Source organism: Crocodylus porosus, unplaced genomic scaffold (assembly GCF_001723895.1).
Source record: "Crocodylus porosus isolate Cpor-Errol unplaced genomic scaffold, CroPor_comp1, whole genome shotgun sequence".
Classification (NCBI taxonomy): Eukaryota; Metazoa; Chordata; order Crocodylia; family Crocodylidae; genus Crocodylus; species Crocodylus porosus.
In genome coordinates this window covers 1,719,339-1,735,716 of record NW_017728922.1, presented here as the reverse complement: position 1 = coordinate 1,735,716, position 16,378 = coordinate 1,719,339, and the positions used below count along the sequence as shown (strand labels likewise).

The 16,378-nt window shown below is 40.4% G+C and overlaps 1 protein-coding gene across 1 annotated transcript in view; it reads right to left on the bottom strand.

Moving 5' to 3' along the window:
• Window positions 1-2,811: 2,811 nt before the first annotated feature.
• The window catches only part of PTGIS (prostaglandin I2 synthase), a 29,145-nt gene continuing 15,578 nt past the window's right edge, over window positions 2,812-16,378 (bottom strand). Inside the window, exons 7-10 of the mRNA XM_019539558.1 lie at window positions 10,359-10,527; window positions 9,286-9,467; window positions 5,508-5,659; window positions 2,812-4,667 (exon numbers count right to left, since the gene is read on the bottom strand). Coding sequence (XP_019395103.1) covers window positions 4,520-4,667; window positions 5,508-5,659; window positions 9,286-9,467; window positions 10,359-10,527 — 651 coding nt within the window. The 3' untranslated portion in view covers window positions 2,812-4,519. The remainder of the gene's footprint in view (window positions 4,668-5,507; window positions 5,660-9,285; window positions 9,468-10,358; window positions 10,528-16,378) is intronic.

Below are 16,378 nucleotides of genomic sequence, written 5' to 3'. Positions count from 1 at the left end.
TCTGACTAATTTAATGCACAGCAGCTTGCCCGTCTTGCAAATTACCATCATTTAGGTTGGGGGGGTTTTCTACTAAAAAAAAGATGGTTTAGTTGAGTGTGAAAATCTAAAGCTAATGTTAATGAAATGCATCTGTTCATCATCACATCACATCTGCTCTGAGGAGCTCTGCGTGCCTCAGCCCTGCACTAAGTGCCCTTACGAACAATCTCTCACAGTTTGCAAAAATAACCTTTCAGAGGCAGGGTAAGGCCTGTTCAGCATAATTTGTTCCTAGAAACAAGATTTAGGCTGGCCTAACAGCTGTAATCCTCTTTAGTATTAGGGTGGAACAGAAGTATCATTTCAATGGATTTTTTTAAGCTTCATTATATAATTATCATTTATTTATAAATCAACCAATTATGATGTATATAGGGGAGGGGGGTTCCTGAAGAAAAGCACATGGTATAATGTTTGTTAGTGCTGGGGGTATTAGACGTGGTTGCACCCTTTTGCCAAAGATCAGTTCTTTGCCACGCACCCATTATGATTTGCCCTCTTCTCTTCCAAATACGAAAGAGCTTCAAAAAGCTTGTGTCATATTGCAAGCTCATTCTACCTTCTCTCATCTGTTAGCCTATATTTCAGAGCACAAGCTTACACTCAGAGATGAACACACAATCAGAATCTTAACTCTTTCTAGTTAAAGTGGCAAAAATTAATAAGTTGAAGTTATTTATTGCTTGATGCTACAAGTTGCTGAGCAATTTTTTTAGCTCTCATGATCTTCAATGGATTGGTGGGTTGTGACTACTAAGCACTTTGCGAAAGTCACTCTACACCTCTCATGACTGAGCCATTGATGTTGATTGCAAAGGACATACATTTTTTTTTAAATATCTTGCTTTCTTTTTATGCCTGTGATTCACCTCTTTTTCACAATGTGATATTTTTCAGTAGGACATTCCAATAATTTGAAGTAGCATTCATTTAAAAAATGAAAAAAATTATTCTCTTTGCCTACAGCAGTGATAGCTAGCCTTTGCCCCACAAACCAGATGGACAGCGCTCAGTGAGTCTGTGGGCCACTTGGTGGGCCTGATCTGGTGCATGGGGCAGGGTCCTGATCTAGCCATTCCAGGGGAGTGAGTAAAGCCAAAAATGCTGGTCTCAGGTATCCCTGGCCTTTGGGATGGGTAGAAAGGAGGGTCTTAGTGTTACAGACAATAGCTTAGGGCTTAGAGATCTGTGTTCAGTTCCTGACTCACTATTACTTTTGTGTGTGATCTTTTTGTGACTTTAATCTTTGCAGGACACCAGTTCCCATTTGTTAAATGGGGATAATGGCATTGCTACACTTTGTTTGGCTATTGCAAGATAATTTCATCATCTTGGCAGTGCTTAGGCATTAGGATAATGAGGAGCATATAAAGGATCCAGCAAGAGCTGCCACCTGGTCTAGTGCAGCTCAGACTCTTAGTTCTCCCTGTAAGCTGTCCATATAGCATATTCACTGATATGCCAAAAGCTCTCATGGTACCAGGTGGGAGTTGGTCCATGTTCTGGCCCTGCATCACTGTAGACATACTGCAGTTGGCAGCATACACTAACTGCATACTGTTTCTCCAGTACAATAGTAAAGAATACCTAATCATCTGTTCCCTCCCAATGCAACTGGCCATCTTCAGTCATTCTTCCTAGGCTGCAAACATGACTTTGCTGTACCCACCCAGTATGTCCAGAAACCCCTACAAACACTTCCACTGATGTTGCTTTAAAGGTGAAGAACAACATTCAGCATCCTCTTGGTCTCACTGCTGAAGGTGCACAACTGAAGTTGCTGTGGCTTCACACAAAGCCAAGAACATATCAGGTACTGTAGTTAGGCCCTAAACTAGTGGTTTATAACCTGGTACCCAAGTACCCCAAATGTACCCTTTTGTACATTTATTTGTGGTCCTGTTTCACTTTTTAGAAGTACATATGCCACAGCTCCCTTGTAGCAGGCTGTGGTTACAAGGGGTGCCAGTCCTGGGATATAGGGTTCAGCACAGATCTCTTTCTTATAAAAAATCTAAAGTATACTAATAACTTTTTGGAAAAAATAACAGAACTATTGAAATGCCTTTCCCAGCTGTACCTTAAATGCTTATTTCTTCAGTTACCAGAAGTAAGTAGAAATGTGCATTTAAAGAAATTGCCATAGAGAGGCAAAGGGCAGTAGCTAATAGGGCTATTACCAGACTAGTTATGAAAGATGGGAGATGGAATGTATATTGCAAATACAGATCAGTCTAAAGAAAAGCATCCCAACTATGATAATGTGTTATTTTAGTTGAAGTGGTAAATAGCCCCAAGACACACAGAAGCAGAGTGTTTTAAATAAGCCTCTATTGTAAAAGTGAGATTTTAAGGCTATTTTTTGTTTCAAAGCAATAAAAAACAAGAGTGGCATTTTGTAATGAAAAGTTTGGTTTCAACTTCAGTCACAATGACTTGAGGGGAACACTTAGTTTTAAATAATATGTGAACATGTAAATTATAAACTGTATCCTAATGCACTGCATATGTGTAAATGGGCTGAATCAAGCTAGCATAGGATACTGTCATTCTGGCATTTTCAAACCTTGAATGCAAGGCACTGTGACTTTAACATTCTTGTACCACAGTTTCTTTGTCTAACTAAAAGACTACCTTGAACATGCTGTGTGGATCGTGTGCCTTCCTGGAGAGGTGTGTAAACATCTCTCTTCCTCCTGGTAAAATACACAAATCAATAATATCTGGTTTCTGAACTGAAAAATTTTATCACTGGCACAACATTCTGAAACCAGTCAAACAATGTCCATGTATTTTTATTTAACAAACAAAATTTAATCAAGTTTAATTTAAAATCAACCCAAAGAAAGGTTTCTTCTTTATTCTTTTACACAAATATTTTGGGAGAGGAACAGATGCAAATTAAGCAGATCCTATTTAGAAAATATCCCACAAATTCTATCATTATGCTCCAAATGTTCAAGACTGTAATTTGAGACTGAAGCTTCTAGTTGCTTAAATCACAAGTACTCTAACCCAGGCATCTTCTACTGGAATATGGATAACAGAACACGGCCAAATTCTCCGGTATGGGGCAGCAGCTTTGCACCAATGTGACAGAATGCAGCACAACCAACACCCACAGTGGGGAATCCTTTGTTGGCGCTGAGCCACTGTATAGACTCCTATATCAGCCCTCTCCCAAATCTCTCTTGCTTCTCCCTGCTGCCAGCATAAATGGAAGAAAGGCAGCACGGAACAACAGTCTCTTGACAGCCTCAGTATCCACCAGCCTAAAGGCTGTTCTCATTGTATGCCTGATGGCCTAGCTACATACAATAACTGCAGAACTGGAGAGCTAAATGTAATGACACCTTTCAATACCCTCCCACTACTCTTCTCCTACCTACCTTCTAGGCCCTCCATCATCTGGGCTATAAATCTAGAATCTGGAATAGCTCTTTTCCTCCAGCAGCTCAGTTGATCAGTTAAAGTACCTTCTATTTAGTGATGCTGAGTCACTCAAAAGTATCTTCCTCTAGTTCTCTCTCATTATGTGGCTGTCAAGGAATACCAACCCTCTGCATGGACACCAGGGCTCAGCTACTCAGGAATAAAATCTAGGTCTCTGTAAACTTGAGCTCATATTTCTGCTGCCTATATTTAGTCACCCAGTACCCAAGGATTTGAATGAATGTACCAAGTTAATTGAGAGTTACACACTATAGAGTCTGACAGCTAGATTTTCCCTTAAAATTTGCTAAAAGTTCACTAAGAGTATCTAGTGTTTAATTACTAAAAATACTTTGCGGAGTGTTGTAGCTCTATTAGCTACAATCATGTGGCATTAAAGCTGTAGCCTCACAGCTACAAAGCCAGCAAAATGGAAGGTGCTAAATTTTATGTCATCATCCTAGTTCAGGGGTGGGCAATTATTTTGGCTAGCAGGCCACTTAATGAGTTTTGGTGAGCTGTTGAGGGCTGGGGGTGGTGGGAAGATGCCAACTGATCCTATCTGGCCCACCAGCCATTGCTGAGACCCTTAGGAGGAAGGGCTACACCCTGTTCTACTCATTCTGTTGCAGTCAGGACCAGGCTGGGCCATACAGTGTGCAGACTACCCCATCTCCCAGCATCCATTCCCCTAACCCAGCTTCATGTTGGTGCTGTGTACTTGTGTCACTGCAGCCTCCGGCACCTGGGCCCGCATGGGAAGTCTGCAAGCTGCGCTGTCTGGCTCAGCCCCAGCTGCAGTGAAGAGATGCTGGGCACAGCCCTCCCGCCTCAGGCTCCCCGTGGCAGCCAGTGGGCCACATAGGATCATTTGGTTGGCTGGATATGGCCCACAGGCTGTATTTTACCCACCCTTGTCCTAGTTGCTACTATCCCCCCAGTCAAGTCTAAAGCTGAGATATAGAATTGGTTCAGTGGTAAGACAAAAGATACAGTTAAACACAGATGAGAACAACCGGATGACAGAAGAGAAGCCATTGCTCTTTCATGAAGCTTTCAACTTGTATCGAACCATGATATCACCTTCTGGCTGTAATATTCCAAAGCCATATCTTTCCTTGTCAAACTCTGGGATCCCTGAATTGGAATGTTTCAGTTCCACGTCAAAACAGGATAACAGGAGGAAAACAAACCTTAAAAAAAGATTAAATGGTCAGATCAGCATCAGAGTATCCTTTGGTTTCTGTTCTAGAGGTCACAGTCTAAACTGCTTTTCAAGGCAGGATGATGTCTGGCTAAATAATCCCAGAAAAACTGTTCATCTAACACATCAAAGCCTCCAATGAAAGGAATTTTGTAACTTCTCTAGGCTGTATGATCCAGTGCCAAATTCTAACTGTGCAGTCTGATATAGTTCATGCCAAATGTGTCTCAGGCTGAAGTTTTTGGAAAACTTCAGGAAAAATGGTTCAAGCTGCTACTGAGAATCAGAGTAGGGAAAAATAGCACGTAATCCTGTGATTCAAGATTACATCACAAAGCCTGAGGGGACTGAATTAAAGTTGTACAGACAGTCTTATTTCTGGGATTTCCTAATTTTTGGATGCCTGACTCTGCAAACCTAACTAGTTTTTTTCATGCATTTTGTATGTGTAATGTAGATATATGAAATTGCAGCAATGACTATACAGCAGTCATGAGCTTGGGAGCATTTTCACTATGGCACTATGTGACATAAATAACCTATTTACATAGTCTGGAGATCTGTCATCTTAGATGTTAAAAATACTACTTAAGTTAAAAATTAATTTCTAAAACAGTTTTGACTTACTGAAGGGTAGACACCAATTTTATGAATGGGTCTCAACATATTAACACAAACAAAATTCTACAGTCCGCAGGTAAATATTGCATGTGGTGATTTTTAATGCAAAACAAATTTTAATTTTCTATAATCTTCTAGGAGTTTATCATCATTAAAATTACAAATGGCCACGATAAAAACCATACTGTAGGCATTCTATGTTACTTACTGTTTGATGCTATTAATTGCATGGAACTTTCCAATACATGTATTAATTCCTGCTCCCCATGGCAAGTTATAATGTTTGAGTCTAGTCCCTCTTTTATAGAACTCTTTTTTCTCTGTGCCATCTGGATTGAGGAATCTGTCATATTTGAATTTCTGAAAAAGAATAAAGCAAATCCCCACCTACTGGTTATTGGACATGTTGCTAGAGCAGGTAGCTGTTTTTTAACACAGAAATGATTATTTGCTGTATATCTGTATTCTCCTGATATTAGCTAAACTTCTAGTTTAGAAAGAACATTGCAGACTCCTTATGTGCCTGTACGAAGATATTCTGAAGGGAGGTGGAGCCCAAAGTGTACACTATGGACATACTTCCTGAACAAGGATTGGAGAATATGGGTCAACATGGTTATATGCCATGGGAAAGAACAGAGAGGAATTTCTCTCATCTAGGGAGTCTTTTAGGAGGTTGAGGGGGCTCTCGTATTTTAAGGAAGCCTGCTATAGACAACAAAGGAAAAAGGAGAAGGGGTGTTGGCATGGAAGGTTACTATTATGAATCTTTAACCTCAAAATGTGTGCTCTCTGCCTTCAGCAATACAGTTTTAAGAGGCTATATTAACACAGTAAGAAATGGTTTGCTTTGTTTTCTCTCTTAATAAGTTAGACTCTGTATATCTTTGAATATAACGCAATTTGACCATTAATATTGAAGGGAACTAACATCAACTGTCCATCCATGAAGCCTCTGGAGGCCTGTTTTCCTAGTTAGTCTACTAAGTTGGCACAGCCAGGACATAAATTGGAGCTCCAAGGGACTTGAGCCTTCTTCCCTAAAAACAGCAAAATTTCATGACAGCATGTAGGAGAAGCCAAGACCCTAGGAACGTGGTTGCCTATCAAATAGACATACTCAAGAGTGTCCTCCATGCACCAGAAGAGAGTTAGCCATTATGAACCATGCAAAGAAACAGACAGCCATCAGTGACCTCATCCAATAGTGAATATGAGGCTCTGTTTCCTACAGCAAGCACGCATTCCCCACTTCTTGCATTTGAAGTCATGCACATATCTGTCCTGCTCCAATGGTTGATTGCCTGCAGACAACTGTGAATACTGAGTATTTTCTAGGTCATTGGATAAAATACATATAGGGTGTATCTACACAAGATGCTTACTGCACAATAGCCTAATAACACTGCATGGTAGCCACCCGTAGTGCATTGTGCTTTAGTACTTCCAAAGGTAACTTCCATAGTACTTCCCTAACAACATTGCTGTAGATGCGCCCATACATTCATAGAGTTTAAGGCCAGGAGAGATCAGTTTAATCATTTATTCTATACAACACAGAGCACAGATCCTCTCCCACTAATTTCTTACATCAAGTCAATACAGGAAATCTTCACCTGATATAAACATTGGCTCCTGTTGACACTGGCTCCAACGGGACTGTGACAGCATTCACCAGCTGAGGATTTGCACTCTGGTTGAGCTAAACATCGCTTTTAAATACTTGCCTGGCATTCATTTATTATATTTCTAACTTGGATTTGTCTAGTTCAACTTTGAACCACTGGATTTCACTGCAGCCTTCAGAGCTACCCACAATCGCAAATCTCTTCCTCCTGGAGGCACTTGTAAGCTCTGATCAAGTACAAAGCAACAACAAATCTGTGCAACCTGGGAAACATTCTTCAGCACCACCCACTTCATCAAAAGAAAAGCAGTTTCATTTTAGAATAAGGAAGGAACTATTGGTTAATGGGCCTAAACATTAAAAAAAACCATGCACAACTAACAGCTTGCCTTGCATAGTGCTGAGACGTCTTTGAACTGACAGTTCTGCAGACTGAAATCTTCAGTTTATCCACAAAACAAAAACTGCACTACAGCAACAGAGCAAATTTCCCTCCACTGCTCTAGCAAATGTACCTGTGCTGTCTATAAAGGAGACAGGCTTTGTTCGGTGCAGACAGTATATTTAATTTGTTTGTAGATGCAGGTGGCTCTACCAAACAACCAGTAAACTAACTCCACTGATATTTTTCATCAACTCCTTCCTTGGCATAATGGCCTTGGGTACACTCTTGCCTGCAATAATCTTAACCTCAGATTTCAATAAGCATGACCTCAAGATATCAAGATTTGTCCATTACCTACCCCAACTTTGAATCTCTTCTAGTTGTAAAACTATAGCACTAGGAACTGCACAATTTGTCAAAGAGCCAGTTATGACAAAAGGTGTTGAGTTGTTGTTGTCATCAAGAAAGGAGTTGTGACTAGTGTGAAAAATGAGTCAATTTTCTCTCTTTTTGCTTGAGGATTTTTTTCTTTTAAAACTAACCTGTTATCAGGTTTTGCTGAGTTAAACTAACATTTAGATTCTGCATAAACCATCTCTGACTGGAGCACAGTAATTTAACCAGTTATTACTGAGTCTCTTGGCTTATAAACTGAATTTATCAGAATTTACGTTATTTCAAGGCTGGTATCATTTCTGGCATTTTGGCCCGTGGCAGGTTCCATGGAGAGGAAGCAAAACCAGCTTGTTTCTTTGTTACAAAATTAGCAGGGGGGACTACAGGGGTAACAGATGTTTCTATATTTAAGCACTATATCAAGTTGTTATAGCAACTGAAAAATGGAATTCCAGTCACCATAACAAGTTAGTGTTCCTCCTCACATACCATTGTTTCCACATTTTCATGTTTAGAGCTCAAGTTTGCATATGTTCCCAGCTTTTCCCAAAACACTGATTCTGGAGGACAAAAAGAGAAAAAGCGCCTCTCGTTAGAAAAGTGTTCCTTGAAAAATATCACTTAACAAGGAGAAGCAGATGAAAGGAACATGGGATAAAATGTTCTCATAAATCAAAGCTGTGTTTACTAAAAGAGAATCCACAAAATCCTTCACACTGCTCCAAACATTGGATGCTAATTCCAGCTGGGGGAAACCATGTGCTGTTAATATCTGGTGGCCACTCGGTGACCAGCTGCTTAGCCCCACTGCACAGAAGACACAGGAACCACTATAGCAGATGCAGCTCGCTGGCTGCCACAGCAGAGAGGCTACTGCCTCAACAGCTCATGGGGAGTGAACTCCCTAGGCTTCATCATGCCTATTAGTGGGCCTTAGGATGTCAACCCTAAGTCACATTTGCAGGATATAAAGTCAGCCTACTGCTGCCAATGCTACATTTGTCCCATTTGACTGGTAGATCATGGATTTCTATCTATTTAGCTCTCTTCACAGTAACCCAGGCTATAGATTTGTCCAGACAAAACCTCACATGAAAATTTGAAGATTCATAGCTTGCTTCTGGTTATATAAAAAAATTCCAAGTTTCCAAACTTATGGTTGTTTGAAGAGTCCACCTAATTTAAGCAATCTATATGCTCACTTAATATTTTGTTTTAATTCTTAAGTGTCTAACATGAAGGTAGTGTTCTCTCTTTTCCTGATATGAGTGCACCTCTTGGATAAATATTCATGCAGGTGTCTGGAGCCTTTCATGGGAACAGACTAGAAGGGACCAGCTGTGTGGGGTCAAGTCCAGTCCCCTGCCATCATCATCAACCAGATTATACCAGGACAAGCTTGAAGCAGCATCAGCTGTAACTGGCATGTGAAAGAAGCCAAATCTAGGTTCAAGAATAGTTAATACAGTATCATATTTTCTATTCAATAGTTTTAAATAAACCAGCACAGTATGCACTATGAGGAGGAAGAGCAAGGAAGGGTGTCATGAGAATTAAGACTCAGAAAGAAAACATTACCTCAGGGTCTTCATAGATATCTGCATCCATCTGGGGGCTTACATATGGAAAAAGGCAGAGCCTATCTCCCTTTCTCAGACTGTACTCCCTGCCATCTGCCAATCTCAGAGATGCATCTTCAAGGACTTCTCTGGTGATAAAAGGGGCTGCTGTCAAACGCAGGGTTTCTTTCAATACACTGTCTGCGCAAAAGGAAAACCAAGCAGAGAATTACTGCATCCAGTGAACAGAAGTGAGCAATCTGCAAACTGTTCACTTTGCACTGGTGCATAATGGATGTAACTGTTCCCTTCCAGACAAAGTAAATTGCTAAGCAGAGTTCTACCATGTAACATGCTATCAAATGGTATTTACACCTTGGAGGGCTTCACATTTCCTGCGTTTCCAGGCACCCTGGACTAGGAGAGACAATGCAAGCTGTAGCCATGTCTTCAAGGATTTTCCCTGATATTCTCCTCCAAGAATGAGTGAAAGGGGCAAGTAATTTGTTACTGAAGAGTGAGATTTCTAATGACAGGTCAACTGCATAGGTCAACTGCATATGATCAAACTTAAAAAAAAATCCTTTTCATCATATTCAAAATCCAAGTTCAGCTATGTAGCAGTCCCAGACAATACACGTTATGGCACAGGAGAAAATAGTCCAATTGCCATAACTGTGTGTTGTGCCAGCCTTGATTCTGACCCCCTGCCTCTGGAAACCCCAGCTTCACTCTAGGAAGCCAACAGTTTCTCATGATGTACACAATGCACAGGAAGTTCGCAATTGCTGGGTGCTGCCAGGGCAGAGAGTCCCCTCAGGTACAGAACTCCCAGGCCCGGTTGTGCATGGGAGCCCAGACAGCTGATGTGTAGAGAGAGCTCATGAGTAAACACAGTTGTTGCCCAGGCAAATTAGGGGTGTGACTGGAGGTACATTTTGCATGTACAATCATTGCCTTAAAAAAACCTCATAGATAGGAAAAAAAACTACGTTACCAAAGATTTTTAACTGTTATGTACAGTTATGTGATGGTAAGTGCTGTAAGTCAAATGCTGTAGTCCATCGACATCCACAAAAGAAGAGCACTAACCAAAAACAGGGGTGTTGTCCAGCATCTCTTGGCTAATGCCATGCATCTGTTTCACTGTTTGTCCTCTGTGTCCAAGTACTTTTTCAAATTCACCTTGAACTGCTGCCATGGCTGCAGGATGGTTTAGAAGAAATAGGAGAAGCCAGAAAACCGCAGGGCCTGCATTCCCCTAAAAATAAAGCACCCAAAAGGAATCAGAGTTATTAAAATTGTAAAGCAGGTGAATTTGAACCAACAGGACTTCCATTATATTGCAAAAGGCAAAAGTCAATGTCAATTCAATTTTCATTACAAATTCCTTTCAGTCAATAAATGAAAAGTTTAGGCTGGCAGCTCAGTCTATTAACACAAAACCGTTCTTGAAGGACTGACTTTAAAGGACAATAAATATCTTTCAGGCATCCTGTGCATTATTAATGGTAGTATTCCCAGAACTAAGTGGCAGAAACTTGAAAGATCTGACAACTCTGCCGTTAACAAGGGCAAGAAAAGAAGAAGCCTAGAAAGCTAAGAAAAGAAGTTTGGCAGGTCTTCTGCCGTCATCTAGGAAGCTCACTCAAGCAGGAACAGAAAGCTGAGGCACACAATGTAGAAATCCAGTGCTAGTTTCAAAACAACGGCACACTTTTGCAAACAGTAACAGGCAAACCTTAATCAATAATGTTTAAGTTACTTCATAGAAAAAAATTGCATACTACTTTTATGAGCATGCAATCCATGTGGGAAAAATTTACCTCCACCTGGGAAAATTCTGTGATGAAGATCCTGTCTCATCAGTAGTAATACTATAGTATATACAGTATACCGAAATGGCTCACTTCAGCCCTCTACAGAGAGTCTGCCCAAAGCTTACACACCAGTTAAACTCTAATCACACAAGCTCTTTTGGTTAGAGTTACTGCCATTGCCAGTCTGGTGCATACCTCAGTAAGTTTTACTGGATATAAATCCACCTGATTCAAAAAAGTTGTCATTAGAAGAGGACTGTGATTTGGTCAGATACTATTTTTATTTGCCAACCCTTAAACTACCAGCATACACAAATTATATTACCTGCCAAACACGTTATAAGCATGCAGCCCTCTCCAGCACAGCCAACTTATGTGGCTGAACCATGAATTTTACAATACTGAGTGCTTATCTTCGAATGCCAGATCTTGGAGTCACGTGGTTAAATAAAACAGCTTACACTTTCTAAAAGTAAGTATCTAGTTTTCATGGCAAATAAAAAGGACTAAAAATTCCCATGATTTTAAAAACAAACTCACAATTTAGTGGCTGGATGATTTTTGAATGCTTAAGGTTCGTAATACTGCTTTTTCTGTCCCCTAGATTGTAAAGTACACATTTCTTGGGGTAAAGAATGGCTTTTTGTTGTGTTTGTCCAGCACAGGCATCTTAGCCTATGACTTATCTTTCTATGCAATACCACAATACAAACAATAATAATAATAACAATATAGCCACTGTTAAGTGAGAGCTCATTTGTAGTGACATAATAGTCCCAGAGTATGGGAGGAAATGTGCCCCCATGTCAAACTAGTAGAGAGAAATATTTGATGGGCCAGCACTGTATATTTTTGTTCTTGTTAAAAAAAAAAATTGTGATGATTAAGTAAAAAGCAAAGGTGCATTTCTGTCAATACAGAGTGCCTCTACAGTACATTAAATCTAAGTAATTTAAAGGGTAAAGTGTATCACATAAATAATTCATTCCCTTTTTGGTAAGCATGATACCATTTTTGCTGCCTAAATTTTCAAGGAGGGTTGCTTTTTAATTAAAATACAGGCATTTATAAATGCACATGAACATTTAATTATTCATGTTGGAACTAAACAGAATTAGACACACATTAGAAAGAATAAAGTATCTTTCATCCTCCTGTAGATTACATTCCAGAAAACTACAGTAGCTGTGAATGACCTAAGTTTGCCTTGTGATGAAAGAGGGTTTCAGTCCACTGCACAGTGCAGTGTCATTGGAGGAAGATTCATTTGCTGGTGTCAGACCAAAAAAGAACAAAGCACTGAAAAATCAAGTCAATGTTGAACCTTTTGCAGTTCCTGTCTTAATGCAAATGCCTTTGCAGCAATTATATATACTACTGAGGCAGATAATAACAGTTCAAATATATTTCAAAAGGTTACAAGCAACTGTTCTCTTCCTAACACACTGGCAATACCACCACAGAGGGTCCTCACCCCAACCGCCCTGATGTCAATGGGCTTCTCTCCACAGGCTCCATCGGGGTTGGGATGTGGCTCTAATGGGTATAATATCAGTGTACTAGGCAGTGAAACTGAATATTGCAAAGTAAAGAAAACCAGAATTACCTATTTGTGCTTTTGAAGATTTCACCCCTCAAGCTGTTTTTCTTAAAGACTGAGCCCTGCTTTATCTCTCAGATAAACTATGCAGTTCAGAATGAAAACCTAGGCTTCTTTCAGGATAAATATTATATTTACTCGAATATAAGCTGAACCTAAATATAAGATACTTACAGCACAGTAAATTTAAGCCAGTATAAATGCACATGTAGACACTCCCACGATGCATTTTTTTTTATTTGTAAATATATTGCATTATTTCTACCAAAACTGTTCTGTGGCCACTATGTCTCACTGACAGTCCAAGTCACATCACTGGCATTATATCATACACTTTCCCAACACAATATCTGCACTGCACACCTGTGTTCCCATGCAACCATCACCCTCAGCCTTGCCTTCTCACAAAGACATGCAATCTTTCCATATACCCTTAACTTATCCCATGCCCCCTCTATACATGATATTAGTCCAAAGCCACAAGGTTCACAATTTGCCATGTATTTCACTGGGCTGGGCCCAGCAGAGTCAATAGTGTTCCAAGTTATAGTAACCCTGTAGATTGGCACTGATCAGTATCTGTGTACATTCCAGATATCCCCCACAAAGGATCCATGTGCTAGTTAACCACACACTCACAACTGGAACTGGATGGTCTTGTCATGAGTCCTGGGATCCTCCAAAAATTTATATGCAGGTGAAGTGTAGGACAACCCGGCCCACCTCCACCTCGATTAGGGTGGGGGCCACACTAGTCATATACAACAGGCCAAAGAGAGGATAACAGAGGGATTCTGAGTGAATTGTTCGGGGCCCTGTTTGGTGATATTTGCCAGACATTTAAGACTGGTGAAGAAACAGAAATCATTTGAAACAGGAAAGATACAACTCAGCTGTGGGAGTGAAGAGGAAGTTGAAATGTATCCAATGTAGTGGTTCACCATGACTTGAAAGAGCCAGCACTGAGAAGGACAGAACACAATAGGCATTACATCTTATCAAGACAGCCTGCATTGGCCTATGCCTTTTGGCTAGATCAAGCACTTCTGGCCCCCAAAGGGAGAATGTAAAGGCTAATTATAGTCTTCCTGGTACCAGCCTGGCATTGTAGTACCTCCATGCTCGATGCTGCTTCCTGTGGAGGGTACCATCTGCACATTTTTTTAAGGGGCAATTGGGGGAAGGTTTCCATCAGCATCTTGGCCTTTTGGCTAAGATAAAGCATTTTTGGCTGGAAGGAGAGGGTGTCAGGGCTGACTCTGGCCCCCCTGCGGCCAGCCTGATATTCCAGTACCTCCAAGCCCAATGCTAGGTCTCTGTGCAGAGAACACCTACCTGCCTTTTTTTTCCAAAAAGGTCCCTCAAAAGAAAGAGGTTCCCATCAGTATGTTTGTCTAATATTGGCCACGTGTTTTATAGTCATGCTCACTGTTGGTTGTATTTAATCAACTTCATAGTTAGCTTCTCTTACAGAGCCCATGCTGCTTTTGGCAACAGTTTAATGATAAATGACGTGTTTAATGAGATTTCCTTGTATGCAAATGTAAGATGATAGGCTTTAGGAAAAGCTTGGTCAGTATTAAGCAATAAAGCTGCAATAACCAGAAATAAAAGAGAAGCAATGTTGTAATGGATTTTTGTAGCCACAGATTATCCAATATACAAATATAGAGCCTGATCCAAGGAGGCTTTCATGGACTTCAATGGGTTTTTGATGATACCCCATACAATAAACCAGTTCAATAAGCTGAGATAGTTGAGGACTGTATATACCATAGAATATTAACAACATCTAGTTCTTATATAGTGCTTTTCCACAGTAAAAACAAAGCAGGGCTACAGACAGAAGAGGTGACTCACTGAAGGGCCAGGTCAGTGACAGAGCCAGGAACAGAACCCAGTGGGCAAGTCTACATGTGCAAGTAATGCACATTAAACAGAGCCCCCGCATATATCTGAACATGCACCTGTCAGAAGCAAATTTGCTCCTGACAGAAGCAGTTCAGTCTGGGGCTGATGCCCCACGCAGCAGCTAGGGGGAGCTCCAGCTTTGGGCTGGCAGAGAGCACAGAGGCTGGTCTCGATCTCCACAGGGCTGGGAATTACCAGTCAGCTGCCTCCCAGCCCCATGGAGTTGAAGACTGCCTCAATCTCCACAGGACTGGGAGGCAATGTCCTCCAAAGCTGGGACAATTCACCCCACCGTATGGCCCCCTGCTGCGTAGGCTGACCAGGAGCAATTTGCTCCCAGTCAGCATCTACACATGCACTTTGATACATTAGTTTAATGTGCTGATTTCTAGTACCTGTACCTACAAGTACTAGAAAATGGCACATTAGACTAATCTACCAGGCAGTAATTGCTGCACATGTATAGATGGTGATGCTGTATTGCACATTAGATTAGTCTACTGCACAGTAAAGCATCTCATGTACACCCAGTCTGATTAAGTCCCAGGCCAGTACTCTCACTTACTGCTTACAGACAATGGGTCTGACCCTCCACTTTCCATCAATTTTGCACCACTATAATTGCACTGATGTCAACATTTTTAAAAAAAACAGTCTCTTATTTTGAATGCTCAGCTTAAAGAAAACATTAGTCCAGTGCCTGTAAAATTAGATGACTGCTTTCAAGTACTTACCTGTGCCTGTTTTGATATAACTTCTTGTTAAGAACAGTGAGAGTTTTACTCATCATTCTTCCATTTGTTTTGAAGCCAGGCTCCTATCTATAGGGTTTTTTTGCTTATGTCACAGACAAGAAACTGACTTTCTAGAAGGCCTGAAACTACAGCTGTTTAGAAAATGTCTCTGCTCAGGATGTCAAATGTGATAAAATGCAAACTGAAAACACCTGGAGACAGACTGTCATCTGTGATCTGTGCCAGAGACTACATGTTACTTCTCCTGGGAGAGTAGCACCTTGGGCAAGGACATAAATGCTTTCAAAAGTAAGTCAAACACCACCCCCCAGTGGTAATTACATTTGTGTATCTGACTAGTTAGGTGCATAAGAAAAGGTTTACATATATAGCCAAGGGGAACCTTTGCTCCTACATGTGAACAATGACTAGAGTTGCCAACTCTGAAAATTTTGTTGTGCATTTCACAATATTTGACTGATTTCTAGAAGTTCCAGCTTCAGGATGCAGTGCATTATGTAAGAACTTCCACTTTCCCTTTAAGAGAAGCAAATTTCCTAGCCTTATGCCCGAAGAGAAAAACTTGAAAATGTGACCTCTAAAGGCTCAAATCAGGTACCCAACATTATATTATTATTTGTTCATTATTTTACAACAATCTTTTGATTTCAGAACTGTGACTCAACATTTTGGGATATTTGGGCTATGGTTGTGAGTATTGGGTATGTACATACATACGTACACATTTTGAATGCTATTGCTTACACATAGCGAGAGACAGCAGCTCAGCTACTTAAAACTGACATAGCTCTACTGGCTTCAAATTTATACCAAGTGAGGAACTACTCCAACAAATTCACTTTCACAGAATGACCTATGACTGATTTGTATCGCTTGTCTCAGTTCACACCAATTATAATATCCAAAAATCCTTTAAAAAAACCAAGAAAATTCAAAGTTTTTGCATTGCTTTCTTGCATTGTTATGTTAAGTCAATGTTATTTTTCCCATGCTGGTACAAATTGTTTCTTATTTTCCAATAGTATC